Source organism: Micrasema longulum, unplaced genomic scaffold, assembly GCF_059751315.1.
Source record: "Micrasema longulum isolate JH-2025_06_02 unplaced genomic scaffold, ASM5975131v1 h1tg001610l, whole genome shotgun sequence".
NCBI lineage: Eukaryota > Metazoa > Arthropoda > Insecta > Trichoptera > Brachycentridae > Micrasema > Micrasema longulum.
In genome coordinates this window covers 33,477-56,169 of record NW_028278791.1, presented here as the reverse complement: position 1 = coordinate 56,169, position 22,693 = coordinate 33,477, and the positions used below count along the sequence as shown (strand labels likewise).

Genomic DNA, 22,693 nt, shown 5'->3' with positions numbered 1-22,693 from the left:
TCCATTTGGAAAATACAGAAATGAAGGGTCATAATGAGGAACATTAGGTTTGGAATGTTGTTTTTTTGACCTCGACTTCCTCTCTACTGTTTTTGTGTGGAATATTGGCGGGGAGGGTTGAATAACAACATTGACATTAGGTTTGGTCGTTTTAGAGCCGATTTCTGCACAAGAAATCGTCGCTTTTTCGAACATTTTGGAAGCTTCTACATATAACATGTTTCTGTCAGCCATCGTGTTTTATGTTTTTTTGCCTTTCAAGCTCAGGACACAGCTTAATGGTGGCAGAGTGGTTACCAAAACAATTGAGGGCATTTTATATCTTCTACCGCCACCGTGCAGGATTCCCCATTGTGTGAGGAGCCACACTTGAAACAGCGCACAAGGGATCTACAGACAGTCTTTGCATGTCCGTACTTACAGCATTTCAAACACTGAATAGTCGGAAACACATAGAGTTCTATGGAGAGGGACACATTGAATATGGAAATATGGGAAGGTAGAGATTTTGAGTCGAAGGTCGAAACCACCGTGCGGGAGGGTTTCCATTCGACTACGTCATCATTACTCGATCTGTAATTCAGTCGTTGAGCCTTGATTACTTTTCCGAATCCATGGGGTACCTCGGCATTCTCCGCAATGTCCTGTTCGGACCAGTGCGAAGAGATGCCTTTGGTAACACCTTGTTTAGTTACTAGGAAAGTTGGAATGAAAACATTATAATTATCCTTTTTAGCTATTTCTGATTTTCCAAACGCATAGGCTTCGTTTGCCGTCTTAAACTCCACAGAAATACGGTTACGGCCGACGGACTTGATTCCGTTCCAGGCAGTCCGAATATTGTTTCTATGAAGAAATCGACCGAAGTCAATATCGTACAAGTTGATTTGGGCGACGCCGTTTACTTGTACTTTTGTTACATGTACGATAAATGGAGTACGATCCATTCCATTGTACATCCGGGATTGGACTTTGGTAGATGTGGTGATAGGCGATGAAATGTTTGCGACCTGTGATGTACCTGGGTTTGCAGGAGCAGAGGGTCAGGGGCTAGGTGTTTTGTGTGGGAGGGGGTGGTCTGACTCAGAACTCGATTTCCTCTCCGAATTTATCAGTTTGAGTTTTTTTGATTTAAGCTTTATTGTAATAAATTCTGCGGGATCTGGAATAGTGTCCATTGTACCAAACGACGAGTTTGATTGAGATCCATCCGGTGGATCCGGAGGTTTCTCTTTATCGTTCATTTAAAAAGAAAAGTACAAAATAAGTTATAAAAATCAAAAATAAATTTTGACTACACGTGTATGAAAAAAATAATGGTTACCTGATTATTATGTTTTGTGACATAGAACGAAAACAAACACAAACCACTGAAAACACTTAATAATAGATAAAATTATATGTACACCACAGTTTTTTTTACAAAATTAGTGAATTATTTTGACTTTTTGATTATTATCTAAGACAAACAAAAACGACCGCCACCACTGTTAGTCATAGACAATCTCCAATATATTATACTGAAATCTTCCTTCTTCTGTCAAATGGTAGCGTAGCGGGATCGGAATTCGGAATGTTGAATTACAATAAAATCGAGATTATTTATGATTAAAAATAAGTCGAATCGTATCGGATACGCCAATAATTGTCTTGCGGTCTCGGTTTCGTTTCGCCAAATAATAATAGTGTATTGGAATTTGAAAAGAATCGGACCGCCGTTTTATTTCCGTAAATTTTGTGATGGTGACTAAAATACTATGGACGCAAATTTGAACGGAAGAAAAGATTTCTTTAAATCTAGAGACATGAGGCGTCAAAAAGATGATTCGGATGGGGAAGAAGATGTAGATAGCCCTGTTTTAAATTTTGTTTACGACGACTGCGATACGCACATAAATGAAATCGCGGAGTTATACAGCTATACAGAATATCCCGAATTTCAACTTAACGAAAAGGCTTTCGAAGAATTAATGAAGGAATTCGAACTACCTCCCAGTTGGCAGAAACTAAATAAAGTTCAACAACGATGCGCTATTATGAAGCTGCTGGATAGAGTGGAGTGCACCAATAAGGTCCAGCGTATGAAAGCCGCAAGGTGCATTCTATATATCGCTCAAGGATGCTGGGCAGAGATGCAGTCAGACGCTGAGCAACAGCATTGGACCCGAGTCAATGTTATGATGCTCTACCAAATGGGAACCTTCTCTGCCGTTATCGACCTACTGAATTATGTTATCGACGACAATGACGCTGCACTTGAAGCGATGCAGAAAGTCTCTGTTTCCCTCGCAGAGTCCACAGACTTACGGGTGATACTTTCTATTTTGTATATAATTACCGAGGTGATGCGAGCGGAGAAGGACGAAGTAAACTCGGAGTACTCCGCTGTAGTAGAATCTTTCCGCGAAGAATTAGGAACTCCACACGGTGATGAGCTCTTGGTGGTGAAACTTCTGGACATGGTGACCTTCTTCTGTTCCGGAGGTTATCCCCACTACCCCATGAAGAAGGTTCTCTTGCTGTTATGGAAAGTTCTTCTGGTGTATCTCGGTGGTTCCAGTACTCTAAAAGAGCTTAAAAGTAAATATCGAGAAAGGTATAATCTGCCGCCGATGACGGAAGATACGGTGGAGATCACCCGCAACATGCGGCCGAGCTCGCCCCCTCCCAGTGCTAATGATCTTATAGATGCCCAAAACCAGAAGAGAAGACCATTCAGGCGACAGTTCATCATTAAGCAAACATCTCTAGACGAGTCTGACCGAGAACAGATGTTCATGAAAAGAGATGAAATGGTAATCTTCAACGACAATGACAGCGATGAAGAAATAGAAGATAACAGCGCTTTTGATACGTCTAATTCTGTCCCCTCTCTTGTGCCGGCCAGGCCTGAGGTGACCTTGGAAGAACAGCCCGTCACTCCTGAACCGTGTCCCACCCCCAGAGGTCTTCCGTGGCTGCCGAAAGTTCGCCAGAAGGATATCGACAACTTCCTGGATAATGCTAGAGTCAAATTTGTCGGATATTCCCTTCCCGGAGACAGCGTCACCCTAGCCGGGTTGCCTCAACCTATTCACGAAGGTATAAGTATTCTCCAAAGACATATGTATGTCAGTTTAGCGGAAATGCAACTGAAAAGAGAGTCGGAAATTGCCAGAAGCCCCTTGACTAAAGGTGAAGGTGATGTAGAGGAAACTCCAGCTGAAGTGTTGTATAGAGCTATTTTACCCAGCCTTACTCAATATACAATTTCTTTGCTGAAAATTTTACTAGCTGCTGCGCCAACTTCAAATGGTAAAACTGAATCTATTAATATTATGGCGGATGTGTTGCCCGAAGGTAATCCTATGACAGTGTTGCAATCCATGAAACTCGGTATAGACGTTAATCGTCACAAGGAAATAATCACTAAAGCCATTTCGGGTATCTTATTATTATTATTGAAACATTTCAAATTGAATCATGTTTATCAGTTTGAGTTCATGTCCCAACTTCTTGTTTTCGCTAATTGCATACCTCTCGTTTTGAAATTCTTCAACCAGAATACTACGTCATATGTTGCCGCAAAGAATGTGATTCCTATTATAGAGTTTCCCGCATGTGTTATAGGAGAGCAACCAGAACTGACTCAGGATTCTTTGGAGATTGGAGACACATCGTTTCAATATTCTTGGCGTAATTTATATTCTTGTATAAATCTTTTGCGGACATTGAACAAACTAATAAAATGGAAACATTCTAGAATTATGCTACTTGTAGTTTTCAAAAGTGCGCCCATATTAAAGCGAACACTTAAAGTGAGGCATGCCATGATGCAAGTCTATGTTTTGAAATTATTGAAGATGCAGACAAAATACCTCGGACGCCAGTGGAGAAAATCCAATATGAAAACTATAAGCGCTATATACGCCAAAGTAAGACATCGTTTGAATGATGATTGGGCCTTTGGAAATGATGTAGAAGCGAGACCATGGGATTTCCAAGGTGAGGAATGCGCTCTTCGTAATCAAATAGATCGCTTCAATAAAAGGAGATACGCTAAACCCTCTCCCGATACCATAGCTAATCCTTGTCTCGCCGCAGCACTTTCTATTCCCGTCCACTTGGGTGAGGATTTTAAGAAACATTATGAACTATGGCTGGAACAGGAAGTTTATAACTCTAATATCAACTGGGATATCCTACTACAGCATTAGTGTGTGCATGTGGCTCTTATGTGTAGTTCATTCATGAATACATCGGTATTGCAATACGATAAACGTACATATATTTAAATATTATGATGCATATTTTAAATTAAAATAATTTAGTACCTACAATGATACATAATATTGGAAAATATTATTATGAAATGAGAATTAATATTGATGTTTATTGTAAATATTACTTGATCAAACTCCATAGTTAATAATTTAACTCAGCAAACATCTTTAAGACTAGATATTGAAGATGCCTGCTTAGGTGAATGCATTAGTTGGCAAATAAAAAAATAAGAAAACTTACCCAGAAATTATTTAGACACTTCGTATTAAAATTATTTACGTATTTGAAATTTGAGTTGTACACAAATTATTCAATAAATATTGTTGTCTATTGGAAATTAAAAGACATCGCATTACATAATATTCTAAATTAATTTGAAAAAATATGTTCTTGAGAAAATGAAAAATTGTAATGTTATTAAAAGTTTATATTAGTTCTTAAGATGTTATGAACTAACTTAAATAAAGCATAAATAAATAATATCGTAACTTTGTATTGCTGCATTTGATTGACCGTTAATAAATTATTTGGTCTAGTTACCTAATTTTTTTTCTTGTAAAACTAATTTAACATATTGCTAGCCTTAAAACTGGCACCAGACATGTAAAATAAATGAGTAATTGAGAAAGTAAAGGGAAAGTATTATATGAAACATTTTAGATGAAGGTAAATTAAATTCCTAGAATTAATATCCATCACTCATAGGCTAATGAAGTATCCAAATATATAGTTCATAATCAGTGTTATATTCTCTTAAAATTCATTTTGATATATTTTATGATAAATGGTTTATTCTGCAATTTTGTTCATCTTACCCTTATAAATCAAGTCTTGTTATAAAGTGTATTTTTATAAATAACACAGCATTCTCATACCATCCATATCCTATTTCCATCATGTTAGTTTAATTAGACACATTATGTTTACTTAAATTATATGTTTTTTTATGTACATATTTTTTATCACCACACATGTAATGAAGTTAATAATAAAATACAATGTTTCTTTCATAGTGGTCAATTTAAATGTGTAGATTGGGAATTAAAGACCAATGCTGATACATTTTTATGAAAATGTTTCAAGTTTTCTTATATATTATTGTGTGTATGTAGTAGAATCCCTAATTATACAATTATGTTTATGTTATGGTATATTTGTTAGGCTTAATGATTTGCATTTAATGATGCAAGTTGAGATTAATGATTGTGTTATTCAAATTTAATGGTATTTTATCTCATTAAAAAAGTTGTCTCCTAAAATGTATTTTTCTCTTTATTTACATTCATACTTCATCTATATTTTAAACAAAATATCTTGTCCAAAATTTTAATGTCTATGTTAGATAAATTGTTTGAATACTTATTTTCTATTCTCATAATCAGAATAGCATGACTTTATAAAGAAAAAGATCTTTAATTATGTAGAGTTTTCTAATCGAATTCTAAAATGACTAGAAAATAAATAAGAAGAGCAATAATAATTATAAATTATATTTCATGAAAAAAAACTCAACACTCTGGGATTCAAAATATTGATTATCCGGTTAGATATGTCGGGATTTGAGTTTGACTGAGGTCATCTTGAAAACCAGGTTCAATTCCCAGCAAGGTTAACATAGGTATAATCATTATTATTATATTATAATCATGATTTTAGGTATATTATATATACAGGTTTAAACCCTGTCACATCCGAAACCACAATGATCAGTATGGGCAAGAAGACATATTAGCATATTAAAAAAATTATTTAGAACGATTAAAAAAAAAAAAAAAAATTAAATAACAAATCGTTGCTTACTTCTGCAGGGGAGAAGCGGGGCGGGGGGCGCTGTTGACAAGTTATCAGACTACCCCTCCCCCCTCGTTTCTCTTTTGTTTTTTTAATATTTAATTTTGTCAATTTTATTTGTTCTAAAAAGATACTTTAATGTGCCAATATGTCTTCTTGCGCATACTGATCATCGTGATTTCGGATGTGACAGGGTTATAAGAACACCCTGTATATATATATATATATATATATATATATTTGGATAATATATATAGCGCTGTTTTTGTGAAAATCACCTCAAGGGCGCTGTATAATGAAAAAATATCCCACCATGTCTTGCAGCTACAGAGCGCATGGACGGTTGGGATTCTTGTTCCTCTTCTCCAATTATGATATATAGTAGCTAGATTACAGCACGTCTTGCAGCTACAGAGCGTATAGACAATAAGAGATCTAGCCCCTATTTACATTTTTTATTTGACAATAAAGTTAAGAGATTTAGTGATATTTAAAAAAATTTAATAAAAAACAAATTTATAAAAATAGAAGTTAGATTACAACAAGTCTTGCAGCTACTGAGGGCATGGACGGTTGGAATTCTAGACCTCATTTACTAAATTTGGATATTTGATAGTTGATAACATTTACCTATTGAAGCTAGATTACTAATCGTCTTGCAGCTACAGAGTGCATGGACGAGTGAAATTCTGGCAAGTGTTCCAAAGTATGGCAATCTTTCCCAAACAAATTTTAACATCTGTAACTCATTGTTTATTTATTTTTTACATATTTATTACAGCAATTTACAATGAATTATTTGTACAACAAATTAATTGAGTAGTAAAAGTATACATCCATATTATTTTTTTTTGCTGGAGGTTCACTTAAACTGCCTAACTAGGGATAGCTTCCCCGTTCTAAGGCAGTAAATAATGTATTTTATAATAATATTAAAAAGTAAATACAGTTTTATTATTATGTGTGCTTTTTCAGTCTTAAAAGTAAATAATAAATATACAATGAAAACATAAATAATACCAAAACCTCTACATCCTAAGTTCTAAGTCATTAACTAGTAAAACAAGAAATCAGCTTACGTCCTTCTACATTGGACAACAATTTCTCTGACTCCCTCCGACCAATATATATTAAAAATGCAGTCAACACCTTCCTCAGCCTGGCAATCCCACCACATTTCCACGAATTTAGGATAAGGTTATATATCTTCGGGCCTATATAGTATTGCTGCCTTTGAGCCAAAAAAGTATTAACTCCTCTCTGTAGAATCAGATCCTTATTGGAGCATTAGCGTTGTAAGAATTTTTATATTGGTTGTTATTTGTCTCTTCAACTACCCGTTTAAATGTAAAAACAAATTGATCAAGCCTGTATAAAAATTAAAACTTATAAATATAGATATTAGCTGGAGAACAATGTTTTCCCATTTAGAGGACTTATTTGCAGGGAAATAAGGTAATACAAAAATAAGCAGAATAGTTAATGCTACTCAGTGTGAAAAATGGTCTCTAAAATTAGCCAATGGCAGACAAGTAAAAAGATATCAATATGTGTATTACAATAGAAACTGAGACTATCTTTGAGAAGGGAATATGGAAGTCTAGACATTTCAAAGGCTTATAATAAATCTTTGGCTGGTAAAAGTGGATATTTTACCTACTATAACATTTGCCATTCTCCTCTCTACATTCACATTTCTCTATAAAAAGCTTTATGAATGCCTAGACTTCTATATTTTATGTATCGATTTTAATATGTAAATTCCCTTGGGTACAGAATTCATAATTTGTCTGCAAAAAATGTGATATGTTACGTTAAAATCGTGAGATTTGATTTCCGACTAGATCAAATTATGTTTTGTAATACTATTGAACTGCTACGTGCAATAAGGCAGCTCGTTTATAGTTACCATATTATCAAGAAAATTTCATAACTAATGCATTGTTTTATGCACTTACTGGGCCGAATTACAGATCATGGGGATTTTTTTATGTCACAAGATATACTTGGGTAAGTACTTTATTTTAATCATTGTTATTTTGGTAATCCTGATTTCCACGCCACTTTTCGCAACTTTGCGATTCAAGATTGACTGACGTGGTGACGGATCGGGATTGCTCTGTTCTAATACAGCCGGCTTGTTTTCAAATAATCAAAATGTTTTACAGTGCTTTTGATGATTTGAAGCGGATGAATAAACGACAGGTATTACAAACCTGAACTTGTTGCCCAATAAGTGGCAAGGGTTCCTTACATATTGTGCACAAAAATTAATATTGCTTTCGTGTTGTCAAAATTAAAATGATCCCTATGGATAGTTTTAGTTTTAATGTCCGTTATTTAATACTTTAGGTATATTCTGAATTATTAAAGTGAATATTTCTTTCAGTTTGTTTATCAGGTCTTAAGTTTTGGCATGATAGTTTCATCCGCTTTAATGATATGGAAAGGCTTGATGGTTGTAACTGGCAGCGAAAGCCCTATTGTTGTGGTATTATCGGGAAGTATGGAGCCTGCCTTTCACAGAGGAGACCTTCTATTCTTAACTAATTATCCCGAAGAGCCTGTAAGAGTTGGAGAAATTGTTGTTTTCAAAGTTGAAGGAAGAGATATTCCAATAGTACATAGAGTTCTGAAGCTTCACGAAAAGTAAGTTCATAATATGTATGCTTAAAGACTATACTGTGAAGTTATTCTGATATTTCCAAGGTTTTGAACAAATCCTTATTTTAGAATTTTACTGGCATATTGTTAAAGTTTTAGATCATAAATTTGTATTTGTCAGTTGACATTTATTCTAGAAATACATGCTAACTGACAAAATAAGAAACATGTAATTTTAAGTGTTTTATTTTATCTTCAAAATTGTTATAAATGCAAGTATGTCCATTAACGGTTATGAAATTGCTTCATGCTTCTATTAAATATTATATTTATCTGCACCTTAATAGTATTGAATTGACGTACATAGATCTTGGTAATATTTATTTATAGATAAAAAAAAACAAATATTTAAGCTTTCCGTAAATTGAAAATTACATCAGTGAAGATTCTTGATGGAAGTTGATTGTAATTTAGTATAGAAATAAAATAATTTTTCGTCTACTGGTTTAATTTTATAATAAAGATACCAGCCTCAAAGATGTCGTGAAAAAATGAACTGGTCACTGATTATTCAAAATTTGTGGATTTAAGTATCGGTCATCTTTTATTTCTATAATAAATTGCAATGAACTTCCACCAAGAATTTTCACTAACAAATTTTAATATTTAATTGGTCGTCTAAAATCTTATATTGTTGATTTGTGCTAGAGTTTTTGATATTTTAACAATTAGTGATTGCGACACTGACAAAATGTCCCCTTTATTAGTAGGACATTTAGGGTGTTTTTTAATTGACCCAAGCAATATCACCGTTTAATTGTAAAATAGTTATATAAATTTGCCATTATCTAAGTAAAGAATCAGATAGAGAAAAATTGAGGATCGTTTTTTCAAAACTCGCTATTCACCTCGAATGGCGATTTGTACTTTATTACATAAACTTAAAGCCAGTATTGAGATGCATCGATTAGCTGAAAAAAGTTCATCAAAATACGCTTAAAACCTGCCTTAAAAAATTATCAAAGTCTTACCATTTTTTCAAAACTCGATATTCACAGTTATTTATTTCTACTATCCGGTAAAGGATATTCAAAATTTTTTTTGCCACGTTTGACACAAAAAAGTGACAAACTTAATTTTTTATTATAGGTAGGTACTTTTTATGCACGGTCAAGGTTTAATCTGATATCTGTGGTTCCGCTAATGTTCCTTTGTATTCTCTGGTTATAATAATCTCCGTTTCCCATCAGAGATAATGTAGAACTATAACAAGTTCAGATCTGCCACTTAGTACTACGGTGTCGTAACAAATATTTGACGTTTAGATATATAAAAACACATTCCTATTGGTCAAATTTTGTTTTTGCGATATATCGCGTTGGCACTAATATCGCTCGAAACAAAAATCCACGGGAAATTCAAAACTTTCCCTAAAAGCTTTTACAGCTTATCGCTTAATCATTAGTCATAGTTAAAAATCAAAAGTATTCACTTTTTAATGATTTTTTTCTAAATTGTTACTTTTACCACTGATTTTTAATTATTACTACTGATCAAACTACAAGTTTATATTTTGAAGCTTCTCTATCATTAATGATGCTGCATTTCTAAAATACTGAGTTGTAAATTTTGGGAATTGATTGCCAACACATGAAATCTTACTTTCCTTTTTTGTGATTTAAAAGTGAATTCGTCAGTTTTAACAACAAACTTTTATAAAGCAAACTTGTCTTAACACTGATCATTAATGGTGAAGAGGCTTTGAAGACAGAGGAGACGAAAAAAATTCACTTTTTATGGAACATGATATTTTTTATCAATAAGTTATTTAGGTCTATTTTAGATTTTAAAACTCCGGCTCGAAAAATTATTAAGAAGAAGCTTCTTTTCAAAATAAGTGAAGCAAGAGTGATTATATTCACCAAAATAATAACCGGGTTTCTATAAACGGAGTACAAACTGCATATAATCAGATATTGAAAAAAAGTTATCCTAGGATTTTGAGGGAAAAAAAATGAAGATGATGGTGCGCGATGTAGGTTTGATGCTGATGAGCCAATTATTTTATTCAGATTTTTAAATTTTAGTTCTTTTTTTTACAAACACAAACAAACAAACCATCACGCTGTTTCCCCGTAAGGGTAGGCAGAGAGGATAGAATGCCACAACACTATCTTTGCATACAGATCTCGCTTCCTCTACATTCATACATCTTCTCATGCACGCGCGCCGATTATTCCGACTTTTTTTTTATTTTTTATTTATTTACAATTTTAAAAAACCCGTTAGGGTTACATTAAAAATTTAATATTGTCTAGTCATTTTATGTCTCGTCTAGTCTAGTTAGTTCAGTCATCATGTGCTTTTTCAGATTGATTTTAAATTTGTCTCCATTAAAAGTTTTCAAGTAGTAAGGTAGGTCGTTGTAGTGTTAACATGTCCATCTTTAAGTATTTGTTGGATTTGGTCATGCCATGTCTTTCTCGGTCTTTCTCTATTTCTGCATCCATCAACATTCGCATTGTAAATATTCTTAGCCGTTCTCTCGCTGTCCATTCGTTCTACATGTCCAAACCAGCGCAGAGCTCCTTTCTTGATTTTGTCGATAATGCTTGTCTCAGCCTTACATAATGTATGGATCTAAAGCCTATTTTATAATAAAAATAAGCTTGAAATTCAAAGCAAGAATTCAATCTTTTATTTTTGCTGACTACTTTAGTTTACATTAATTTAAAACAATAATTATTTTAATAAAACAACTTTGTTTGTACCCACAATTTTTTTTCCACGGACTGGTTTCAAAGCAAACAAGCTTCTTCGTCAAGGTTGACGTAACTAAAACCCGGTAGGTGGAAAAAATAAATAAATTAGTGGTTAAAAACAAAGTTGTTTTATTATAATGAATAACCACATAGTTAGTGCTTCAAATATAAAATAATTATTTTATTTATATGTAAGTTTATTAACATATCGCTAGCCCAAAGCAACAGTGAGATAAACCCGAAATATCCGATTTTGAGATACACATGCATATATGTTTATAACGTAAATAAATTTATGTTTTGACCAAAAACTCGCACGCATGACGGATTCAGAGAAGCTTTTGGGCCACATAAAACATCATCCGAAGGATTTTTTTCATCAATACGTTAGTGTTGATGAAACTTGAGTCCATTAATTCACGCCAGAGATGAAAGAACAGTCCAAGCAGTGGGGAAAATGCGGTTAAGGCCCACCGAAGAAAGCAAAGACAATCTGATCAGCCGGGAAGGTGATGGCGACTGTTTTTTGAGATTCAAAAGGAATTATTCTTTACTTCCAAAAAGTTAAAAATATAACTGAAGATTACCTATGCAACATTATTGGACTGTTTTAACGCCGAATTGAAGAAAAAACGCCCTGGTTTGGCTTGCAAAAAAGTACTCTTCCGTCATAACAACGCACCCGCTCGCGGATCGGCTGTCGTGCGGTTAAAATTGAACCAATGTCTACGAATTGATCGACCATCCACCGTATTCGACAGATCTAGCCCCGTGAGACTTCTCCCCGTTCCCAAACCTTAAAAAATTGCCCCGAGTATGCTGTTTTGCAACAAACGTTGAAGTGACCATCGAAACTTCACACTATTTTGAAGAGCTCAGAGAGGGATGAAGAATTCAGAAAGTCATCTTGAAATGTGTATTACCCTAAAAGGTCGGACTATGCTGAAAAATAAATGATAAACACAACAAATTGTGCATTGTCTTACTAAGGCTAGCTTTCCGTCAAACACTAGTTTTTAAAATATGGAATTTTCAATTGGATCATGGATGCATTTGTAGGCGAATATCGAGTTTAGAAAAAACTCCCTTATTTCAATAATTTATTTTAAGTGCTAATGAAAGATAAAAGAAAATTGTAAACTCACTTTTAGATTTCTTTCAGGCTTAGTTATAAGGTGTAATTTTTTAAAACGATTGTTGCACGTGAATTGATGCAAATCACAAAAGAACCCTCTCTCAATTATTAACTCACCACTAACCCCAATCGGGGTTTTTCGGCTTCTCTAACCAAGCACCACAAACCCCGTTCGGGGTTTCCCATTCGATACATTTTGTATTTAGCAGTATTTCCACGGTGTTTGAGTTGTTATTTTGATAACTCATGTGTTTTAAATCAATTTACTACCTGAAAAAAAAATCTGTCAGCTAAACAGGTACAAATATCTGAAATATATAGGTAGCCAATGAGTTCACATAATCTCATTTTTGAATTTGTCTTACTAATACATTGAATGGTCAAGTACTGTTCACAGTTTAGTGGTAACAACTTTCTTATGGCGACTGGACAATTTAAGAAAAAAAAATCTTGTTATTTTATTACTATTTTTTATTATTTTTAGCAATGGAACTGTAAAATTTTTGACAAAAGGAGACAACAATAATGTAGATGACCGGGGATTATACGCACAAGGACAGTTGTGGTTGCATGCTAAGGATGTTGTTGGACGAGCAAGAGGCTTCCTTCCCTATGTTGGAATGGTTACTATATACATGAATGAATATCCCAAATTTAAGGTAAACAATAAAATTAATATTTGAAACATTAGTTATTAAACATAAAATCATGTTTTATTTCGCCCTTTTGGGTGATATTAAAAAAACTTTTGTACTGCATTTTATTTTCAAGAGAGTTAATAAAAAAATATTAAAGTTATTGGTCTAAGTGGATTGAAGTTTCACCCTGTCTTTAATGCATAAAAATATAAAATTCCCGTCTCAGAATTTCTTTACCTAGAGGTCCATATGGATAAAAAATGAAAAATTATAAAAATCCAATACTTATTTTCAAAGATTTTTCTTCCAAAATCATTTTTTCCTGTGTACAAACATGACATGTGTATTATTATATTGATACTTGTTAATGACAAATACTACTATTAACATATTACAACAGAGACGAAGAACATTTTAAAGAAGGCAATATAGATGTCTAGGCATCTACAGGGCTTATGGCTTGTCATTGGCTGGTTTAAGTGGCCACTTTACACACTGTGTAACATTCACCATTCTGCCCATATTTGAACATCTATATTACTTCAATTCTTTCATCTGTTGGTGTTGGGCCTACTGCACCAGTAGATTGCACATATACGGGAGGAATGGATCCATGCTGGTCGAGGTGCGGAACTCATGTCTGTGTCGTCTTTGTCCCGATCTAAGGGAAGGTGGGGGTAATTAATCCTTTACTAAACAGGAGTCACTGGATGTGTCTGGGGACTGAGGTTTTGGATTGCGGGTGCCTCTGTCAGTGGACATCTTTTGCTGAGGACTTTCCTGAGCATGGAATATACGTCTCCTTTATTGCTTTCGTTTGATGAGGTCAAATTCTTCAATAATTACAGTTTGAGTAGGTATGAGTGGTGGCAAAAGTTGGTTTGCAACCAGTAGTCTTTGGGTAAGTCTGCTGCTTTTGGGTGCGCTGCCGATGACTGGCCTTGACTGTCACCTGGGGGCGTTCTGGTGCTCCAGAGAGTAGTAACTAACGTTTCCTATCACTGTCGACATAAAGGGGTTTGAAATGGGTGAAGGATTTATGTATACTTTCCTTTGTCTCTACCTTGTAGAGGATGAGGGGTGGTTTTAGAGTGACAGTGAAAGGGACATTGAAAGTTGTAAATGTAAATATTTGTTTGCGCTTTTCCTTACTGAATTTGGTTAGTAAAGGATGAAATATAATCAATTCGTAATGAAAAAAAAAAAATTCTTGCTTGTATGAGTGAATCCGAAGAAAGACATTTTGTCTTTAAAACGGATTCGGGTATGTGGTGGATGCTTTCAATGTTGATGTTTGTGAAGTTAAACTTCTTCAAAATGTTCTTCATCTCTGTTGTAATATGTTAATGTTAACAGCTCCCCAGGGAGTTGAATCCAGTCCTTGTTGATAAATACTATAATGTTTTTATGTTTGATTAATCCACGTTGATTTTTTTTGTTTCAGTACTTTGTCCTCGCCTGCCTTGGATTATATGTGCTAGTCCATCGGGAGTGATAACTTTAAATAAATTATAAACCAAATTGGTTATTCTTGCTTAGTGTCAACTCTGAAGTGTTCCGTCACACCGATGCCCCAATACAGAACTTCTCTCTCATCTACGAAATAAATAAATAAATATTGAATTCTGATAAAAAATGTTCTGCGAAATCATTTATATTGATATAAAATTGAACAATGTGTTTTTATTTACATTAAGTGATTAGGTAAATAATCAAAGTGAAATGTAGATGTTTCTATTTAATTTTATGTCAATTTACCCTCATTTGTAATATTTTGAAAAATATTTCTGTTGTTATTGCAGGTGATTTATTGTTTGTTTTTAAGCACCTGTATGCATGGAAATTAAATCAAAATAATTTGCAGAATCTATACCCTGATATTTTGAAAACAATCAATGTTTTAGATTGACCTGCGGTCATGATTGTTCTAATTTGTCCATTATTTTAGCATCTCTATTAATTTGCAAATACAGTGGAATCTCTACATTTGTCATCCCCATATTCGTAATATTTTAAAATCGTCACATGTTGATGACAATTTTTTGCTGCCATATTGGTTAGTATTTTGCATATTCGTTATCACTCCAACTGCCAGCACTGGCATATTAGATGACACAAACATTGGACAAGTTCTTTGTTAAATCTAGTGCTACTGAAGTATCAGCAAAACGGATCAGAAATGGAACTACTATTGGCTGTTTTGTTTTAATTTATAGAGACACTTGTTCTTAATCCTTCCTCCTCCCCAATTTCTATCACTATGTAAATCTACAGTAAAGTTAAAACATGTTTTTAATATTTTTAGGAGTTGGAAACAGTAATTGAATTTCAGTAATTATGGGAAAAATTGTTTCTATATTCCTTAGACCCCAGGAATAGATTAATGAGAAATATAGAGGTTCCACCGTAACTAAATTATTTTACTACTTTGAATGAACAAAACTAAGCGAGAATCGTCTGTTATTTTCTTATTTATGTTGGGGATACTTTTTATTGTGTTTTGAATTTTTTTGTGACTGTGTTCTCTATGGGATCTCGAGAGAAAATAATGTCTTGTGCTTTGCACTAAGTGTATATTTATATTTTACAAGAAATAAAAAAATGTCATCTAACCACAAACAAGTTTATTTATTTTATTAATTCCATCGCTTATTTAATGTGGTTTCAAAATGCCATTTTTAAATGCATTATTACCTAAGATTGAAACTTTAAAAGGCTGAGATCCCATTTAATTACTTTTATTTGTGTTATGTTATAGTGATTAGATTTCTGTAGTTATTGTTTTTTTCTGCTTTTAATAATTTTTGATTTTTTGATTTAAAAATCGCAACGTGGGCAGTCAAAGTGTATATTATCATAATCAGAAAAAATCAAATTGCTCAAGGTTCTTATTTTACGAGTATTAATTTAGTTTTTTATCATTAATTTATTATTTCTTATTGGTTACAAAGAAATTAATTTCGGATAAAGTCTTTACAAAATTAGGCTTAGGCTTTACAAAATATTTTGAAACAGCTAATTGTGACAGTCTTTGTTCGTCTAATACATTAGTTATGTTATTATTTTTAAAAACCACAAGACTTCTAAGTATTGAGGAGTGGACAAGGTGTGAAGAATACCTCGTCCTAGGAGGAGGAAAATTTAGAGTGGACTGTATTGTTGGGGAAGGAAGGTGGCGCAACTCACTAACCTGCTGATGATGAGGCGTGACATGCGCTGAAACCTGGCTGGTGAAGCTGGCGGTCGTGAGACGCTGGCACAGCTCACTTGATGAAATATTTGTTAAGCACTTCACTCGGCTGAGGTTCGATTAGTACTGCGATTTTAATGTTGTTACCGGCATTCACACATAGAATTATTGTTGCGTGGAGTGCAAAAGGAATTGGGAAGGACAGGTAGATATATATAGATTTAGTTGAGAGTTGGTCTCAACCCTAGGTCTTATTTAAAAAAAACAAAATTGAAATATGCTTTTACTATGTTTAAGAGGGACACGAATAAATGGAAATCTCGGTTTTAGATTATTTCAACAAATAATCCTTTACTGTGGTGGTTTGAAATCGCAATGAATTTTTTTTATTGATCAAGATTTTAAAATTTTCTTCTTTTGTGTTTGTTGCGTAAAACATATTGAATTATTTTTAAATGTAGAATGTTTACACAGCAAGACAAAATTAATGGTGTCTGAACAGACAAATGTATTTTTTGGGAGGGGATATGGAAGTATAGGCATTGACAGAGCTTACGACTAGTTTAAGTTCTTTACACTGTGTAACATTCATAATTCTGCTAATGTTTGTAGTATGTCCTTAGTTTTAGTCAATAACTCTAGCATTCGGTAAATCGTAAATGAGTAATATTTTTAGCTAGATATTAAACTTAGTGAGAAAATCATTTAGAATTCATAATACAATTTATTCCAATTTAAAACATATTGTATTACAGATATGGTTTGCATACAAACGGTACTGGAAAACCAACTAATAGGTTTAAAGGGAAGATAAGTTTTTAACAGAGAAGAAGCAATTATCACCTATTGTGAAATTTTTAATAAATAGTAAAATCGTGTATGAAAAGTTTTTGCCATAATAAACCACAATTTGAAAAAAAATAAACAAAGATACATTAAACCAAATTTGATTCTAATTTTTTTTTTGTCTTTTTGAAGAAGTCCTGGTACTCGCTCTTGTTCCAGGAGTGGCTTTCCTTTTTTCACTCTTTACTGGTTTGGATTTATTAGCTCCACCATATTTTGCTTCCAGTTTATCAAAAAAACTCTCCATTTGCGCTCCTCTTTCTTCTTGCTTTTTCCGGATCATTAATGCCAGATTATTTTCTGAAATATTCAAATAACAATTTACGCAACCAAATAAATTAGTAGAGTTATAACAGATATCTGATCGCTATCTAGTATCCGGTCTTTTATTTACTATCCACCCGGATAGCAAATATTTAAATAAGTAAACAAAATAACATTTTAATCATAAATTTTAAAAAAAAGAATGTTTCACAAATTTAATACAAAAAGATGAATTGTAATAAAATATTATTTTTAGGATTTATTAGCAGTAAACGATTGCACTTTTTATCATATATGTACAGCAATGCTTGAGAGAATAGCCTCTGACTATACATGCTGCTGTAAGGTGACAAAAGATTTGCGAGCTAGACAACAATGCATCAAAACACCAGATTATCAATCGGAATGGATTGATATTGTCGCTGGAGTACCTCAAGGTGGAGTTTTATCACCATTACTATTTTCCCTGTTTATCAATCCGATAGTAGAATGTCTCAATTGTTCATATCATCTCTATGCAGATGATTTACAACTATATCTTCATTGCAGACTTGAAAGCACCAGTGAAGCAAAATAATCGATGCCTAATACACTAAATTGCGTGTCAACACGGACAAAAGAGTATGGTTTACTTATAAACCCATCTAAAACACAAATCATGTTTGCGGGTAGTCAAATACTATTTAGTAAGTTAGACATATCTTCACTTAATTCTCTAAATGTCAATGGTACCAATATCCAATACAGGAAATCTATAAAAAATCTAGGAGTACTAATGGATGAACATCTATGCTGGCGAGTTCATACTATTGAATTAAGCCACATAATATTTTTCAGTCTACACTCACTTAGAAGGTTGCAAAAATTCTTACCCATTAATACTAAATGCACTCTCGTACTTTACGTATTACTACTTCCCATTCTAGATTACGCTGATGTTTACATGACTGATTTAGGCTGTGAGCAACTCGATAAGCTTGAAGGACTTCAGAATACATGAATAAGGTATATTTTTGGTCTTAGGAAATATGACCACATTTCTGATTATCGTAGGCTACTGAAATGGCTCAAAATTAGACAGCGGAGAGATTATCACTCTCTTTTACTTCTGCTCACTGTACTTCATCATCCTAACGCTCCTCTATACCTCTGTAAAAATTTCAACGCTTATCAGCTCATGGTTTACCTCTCCGTTCTAATTCTCCACAATTCCTCTTTCTTCCCCAACTCATATAGTGTCCATGCGGCTCGACTGTGGAATCATCTCCCACCCACTATCAAAGAGTTACTACAGTATCTCTGTTTAAATCACATCTGAAGAAACATCTCCTTTCTCTTCCTTAATCTCTCCTCCTTTCCTGTTTCCTCTTTTTTCCTTTTTCCCATTGAGTAATGGGTATTGATTGAAGACAATTTATACACAAATACATTTATTTCTATTTTTTTTATATCTTTAGCTTTTTTTATTTTCTATTGAATATGTTTTATAACTTGAATTATAAAAATAAAACTTTTATTTTATTGGTTGGTTGTAAGAAATTGCCATTTGGCAATAAGCTCGCCAATGTACAATTAACATTGATTACAAAAAGTTAAATAAAATATGTAAAAAAAAAAAAAAAGGTAAATCTCAACAATTTTTGTTATAGTTGGATACCGTTTAACGTCACTGACTACACATTTTTGGACCATAAAGTGTCTGCCTTCTGATCTAGACAAATAGTTTTTTAAGTAACTCATTTCCCTTAAAACTTTTTACCATACCCTCAGTTTGGGTGTTGTCTGTTGGGCCTTCGCCAAAGTAAGAAAGCGAAAAGTTATGATTGATGCAAAATGCACACATCTGGAAGTCAGATATCCGGTGCTCTGGCCAAAAGGCTCGCCGGATATTTGGTAAAGTGCTTAACTATTTTTTTTCTTAGTGTTGTATACTAGACCTGATTAGAATTACATTAGCTTTATTGGTTAAATTCACAAATTGCCGAGAATAAACGATAACATAGGACGAGGACGACCAAGGAAGATGTGCCATAATTAGATAAACCAAAATCTTAAGTCTGGTCATGTCAAAAGCAGACAGAACCGAAGAGCATGTATGGCAAGATGTCTGAATATGGAAGAAGCTAAGAATGTATGTCAGTATGTGTGTGGCGGTCCATCCTCTCAACGTTTTAAGAACGGTGATTTTCACAATGAAAACAGCCATAAAAGAAATAGTTATTTGGCTACTGGTTTTGTTCCCCCATAAAAGGTGATCATGCACAGTGGAGGTTTTGCATTTAACCCACTCATATAATATTATATATTTTAGTAGTTTCTTCTCAAATTTTTGGATCAAGAAATGTGGATATATCGTGTACTTCTAATTTATTTTGGTACAATATTTACCTTTTTCTTTGTCTTCCTTTTCTATTTCCAGCATTTTATTGATATTTTCCACTTCTTTGGCTTCCTTTTCTGCTCTCTTATGTCGCCGGTTCCTTTTTTGTGGAGGCTCGTGAGTGAATATTTTATAAGACGGAAGCTCTTTATTATCAATCAGGTTCTATAAATCATAACACCAAACAATCATTTACATATGCCATAAAATTCCTAGAGAAGTCCATTATTCAGCGAGAAGCATTTTTAATTTTAAAAAATAAAAATCTTACGTTAGCTTATATTACAAATAGGGCCTTACTTATAAACCTGGTATAAAATTACGCCTATGCATAGTGGTAGAATAAGGATGGTATTCCCATCCTTATTCTACCACTATAATAAGGATGATATTGTCATCGGTATTCTACCACTATGCCTAGGCGTAACTTAACACCAAGTTTATAAGTAAGGCCCTTAGTTTATAGACTAATATTTAAACTTACTTTAATTACATATCTATTTATATCTAAAAATAAATTAATAAGCATTTGTACATATCGATGGTCTTCTAGACCAGCCGTTCCTAAAAGGTGTAAAAGTCACAGGGGTTCGGAAAGTTAAGACGTATTATCATAGAAAACAGGCAGTCAACGCCGCTACAACAGCGCTTTTATCGGTAAATAGTTTAACTTTCTTTTCAAGTCGAACATTACAACATGCAAACAATAAGGTGTTATGTGTCTTAAAAATTTTTTTTTGTCAATTTACCATTTTATGTCGAGATGGGGTTTCAGACCATCTATCATTTTGAAAATATTCAAATGCCTTTTTTAGTCGTGGAAATATGAAAATTTATGTTTAAAATTGTTTTAAAATGTGAATCAGGTTGGATAGAACCATTTATCAGGCTGTAAATTTTCTCACAAATGAATAGTGCTAGCAAACAAAATGTTTACATTTTATTTTAACCCTCATCTTGGTAGTGAAAATTTTTTTTTTTTTTACACATTTGATGGTTGAAAAGGCTTCAGAATCCCAAGAAATTTTATTTATTTTATTTTAATCAAAGCTTATTATGACTTGTGATAATGCAGTTAAGAATGAAAAATATGGCTAAACAGTTTTAACCGAATGGTGCTTTACTCGTGTTTTCATTCAAGAGGAAAAATAAGATCATATGGATCCCATAGGATACGTTGCCAAGAAAAAGATTATACATTAGTAAATTACTATAGTGAGGAAGTTCAGTGGTTTTTTTTATTTGTTAATGGACTATTAAACTAAGCAAAAATTATTTTTTTAAATTTTTATATAGATGGAGTTTTTTTACTGACATTTCTTGGTGGAACTGCATTTTGATTATAATAATAAAAATACATATATAGTTTTATTCCACTAGTAAAAGTGGAATAAAACTATATATCGTATTATCAGCGCTACTATTTTTTTAAAGTTTTGTATTTGTGAAATGTAGGGCTGAAGTTCCTTATTGAATTGGTTCCGCGCACTAAAATACAACGCGTTCATTATTACCTGTATGATTTTACGGAGCCGAGGTTCATCCACTGTGTGAGCGAAAGGTGTACCATCCATGATGACATCCATATCACCTTTGCCCTCCAGGTAAGCTTTTGTTAAATCCCTTATTTCTGTTACAGAACCTGTGAACATTTAAACATCAGATGTATGGATAAACCCATCTCACAAAAATTACCATTTTGCAGAAAATTACGGATTACTTAGCCCTACTTGTTGCGCTAACTTTTGACATGCAACTCAACATTTTAACACAAGAATGAAAATAAACACGCAACTATTCTCGGTTCCAAACTATCACGAGAAGTTATGGAGTTTACATTTGCAGGTTTTTTTTTATTATACCTTATCGTCCTCGTTCCCTATCCGAACCGAACAGTGTGTGGAGTACTGAATTTTTAAACTAATGTGGCAAATACCTCATTTGTTACACGAAAGAAAGATGATCAGGGTCGAAATTTCAGACAATTACCTTTGTAATCTTTCTCATAATTAGCGATGTCTTCTTCGGTGATCGGCTTAAACAACAGCCTCCAGTATTCTTCCCAGTTCCTCTCCGAAACCTCATCATCTTCATCTATTGAACCGGACTCGTCGTAAACGGCTTTTTTGTTTTTGTCACTTAAGATAGCGTGCACTTTACCCAGTACTTTGAATTTCTCAGTCGCCTCTAACTTTTCACTCTCGTCTACTCTGTCGGGATGAACTGATAGCGATAACTTATGGTAAGCCTTTTTAACTGAAAATATAAAGAAAACATAATATATTGATCTACACACTTCGGTAGATATAATATAGTAAATCGGTGATATCGCGATCACTTACTTTCCTTTTCGGAAACATCCTTTGTTATATCCAAAACCTCGTACAAATTTCTAGTTTTAAAGTATTTATCACAGAGATCTAATAAGCCTGGCATAATGAATTTCCGAATAATAAACTTCCGGTTTAAAAAATGAAAATCGGTTATCGTATTGCCAAGCGGAACGCAAACGAAAATTTTCGAGGCGGGAATAATCAACAATTGACAGGCAATCTTACCAACAATATAATATAGATATATATAAAGTAAGAACTATTTATTCGGGGCATAAAGTTTTTATTTATTCGAAAAGAAAATTATTACATTTTACGAAAATAAGCAGTGAATTAACATTGTTAAGAAATCGTAATAAATTGAGCAAACAAATAAATGTATTTTTCTGCTTCTTAGCTTACCTTTTCACTCTTATCGATTCCAAATAATGCACAGGACATTATATTGTTTAGAAAGTAAAAGGAAAAAAAAAACATTTATATGATT

The 22,693-nt window shown here is 33.3% G+C and overlaps 3 protein-coding genes across 3 annotated transcripts; 2 read left to right on the top strand and 1 right to left on the bottom strand.

The window, feature by feature from the left end:
* The first annotated feature begins 1,521 nt into the window (after nt 1-1,521).
* On the top strand, nt 1,522-5,522 carry Strip (striatin interacting protein). Its single transcript, XM_088236813.1, has one exon. The coding sequence runs from the start codon at nt 1,758-1,760 to the stop codon at nt 4,194-4,196; it is 2,439 nt and encodes an 812-aa protein (XP_088092939.1). The 5' UTR covers nt 1,522-1,757; the 3' UTR covers nt 4,197-5,522.
* Nucleotides 5,523-8,144: 2,622 nt separating this feature from the next.
* twr (signal peptidase complex catalytic subunit SEC11 homolog C twr) lies at nt 8,145-15,812 on the top strand. Its single transcript, XM_088236824.1, has 4 exons — nt 8,145-8,259; nt 8,444-8,703; nt 13,040-13,214; nt 14,638-15,812. The coding sequence occupies exons 1-4, from the start codon at nt 8,212-8,214 to the stop codon at nt 14,686-14,688; spliced, it is 534 nt and encodes a 177-aa protein (XP_088092950.1). The 5' UTR covers nt 8,145-8,211; the 3' UTR covers nt 14,689-15,812.
* A 1,275-nt stretch (nt 15,813-17,087) lies between these two features.
* LOC148274655 (dnaJ homolog subfamily C member 9) lies at nt 17,088-22,449 on the bottom strand. The gene is made up of 5 exons (XM_088236823.1): nt 22,216-22,449; nt 21,863-22,129; nt 21,388-21,515; nt 19,882-20,038; nt 17,088-17,529 (listed from the first exon to the last, which is right to left on the bottom strand). Exons 1-5 carry the CDS (start codon nt 22,307-22,309, stop codon nt 17,336-17,338), a joined length of 840 nt encoding a protein of 279 aa, XP_088092949.1. The 5' UTR covers nt 22,310-22,449; the 3' UTR covers nt 17,088-17,335.
* Between the last annotated feature and the right edge of the window lie 244 nt (nt 22,450-22,693).

What these genes read in the sequence shown, in the direction of transcription:
- Strip (XM_088236813.1), top strand. Translation starts at nt 1,758, where the DNA reads ATGGACGCAAATTTGAACGGAAGAAAAGATTTCTTTAAATCTAGAGAC.
- twr (XM_088236824.1), top strand. Translation starts at nt 8,212, where the DNA reads ATGTTTTACAGTGCTTTTGATGATTTGAAGCGGATGAATAAACGACAG. An exon ending in AGCGGATGAATAAACGACAG is followed by an intron (nt 8,260 to 8,443) that starts GTATTACAAACC and finishes TATTTCTTTCAG; the next exon opens with TTTGTTTATCAGGTCTTAAG. An exon ending in GTTCTGAAGCTTCACGAAAA is followed by an intron (nt 8,704 to 13,039) that starts GTAAGTTCATAA and finishes TATTATTTTTAG; the next exon opens with CAATGGAACTGTAAAATTTT.
- LOC148274655 (XM_088236823.1), bottom strand. Translation starts at nt 22,309, where the DNA reads ATGCCAGGCTTATTAGATCTCTGTGATAAATACTTTAAAACTAGAAAT. An exon ending in GGATGTTTCCGAAAAGGAAA is followed by an intron (nt 22,130 to 22,215) that starts GTAAGTGATCGC and finishes TTATATTTTCAG; the next exon opens with TTAAAAAGGCTTACCATAAG. An exon ending in GGCTCCGTAAAATCATACAG is followed by an intron (nt 20,039 to 21,387) that starts GTAATAATGAAC and finishes TATGATTTATAG; the next exon opens with AACCTGATTGATAATAAAGA.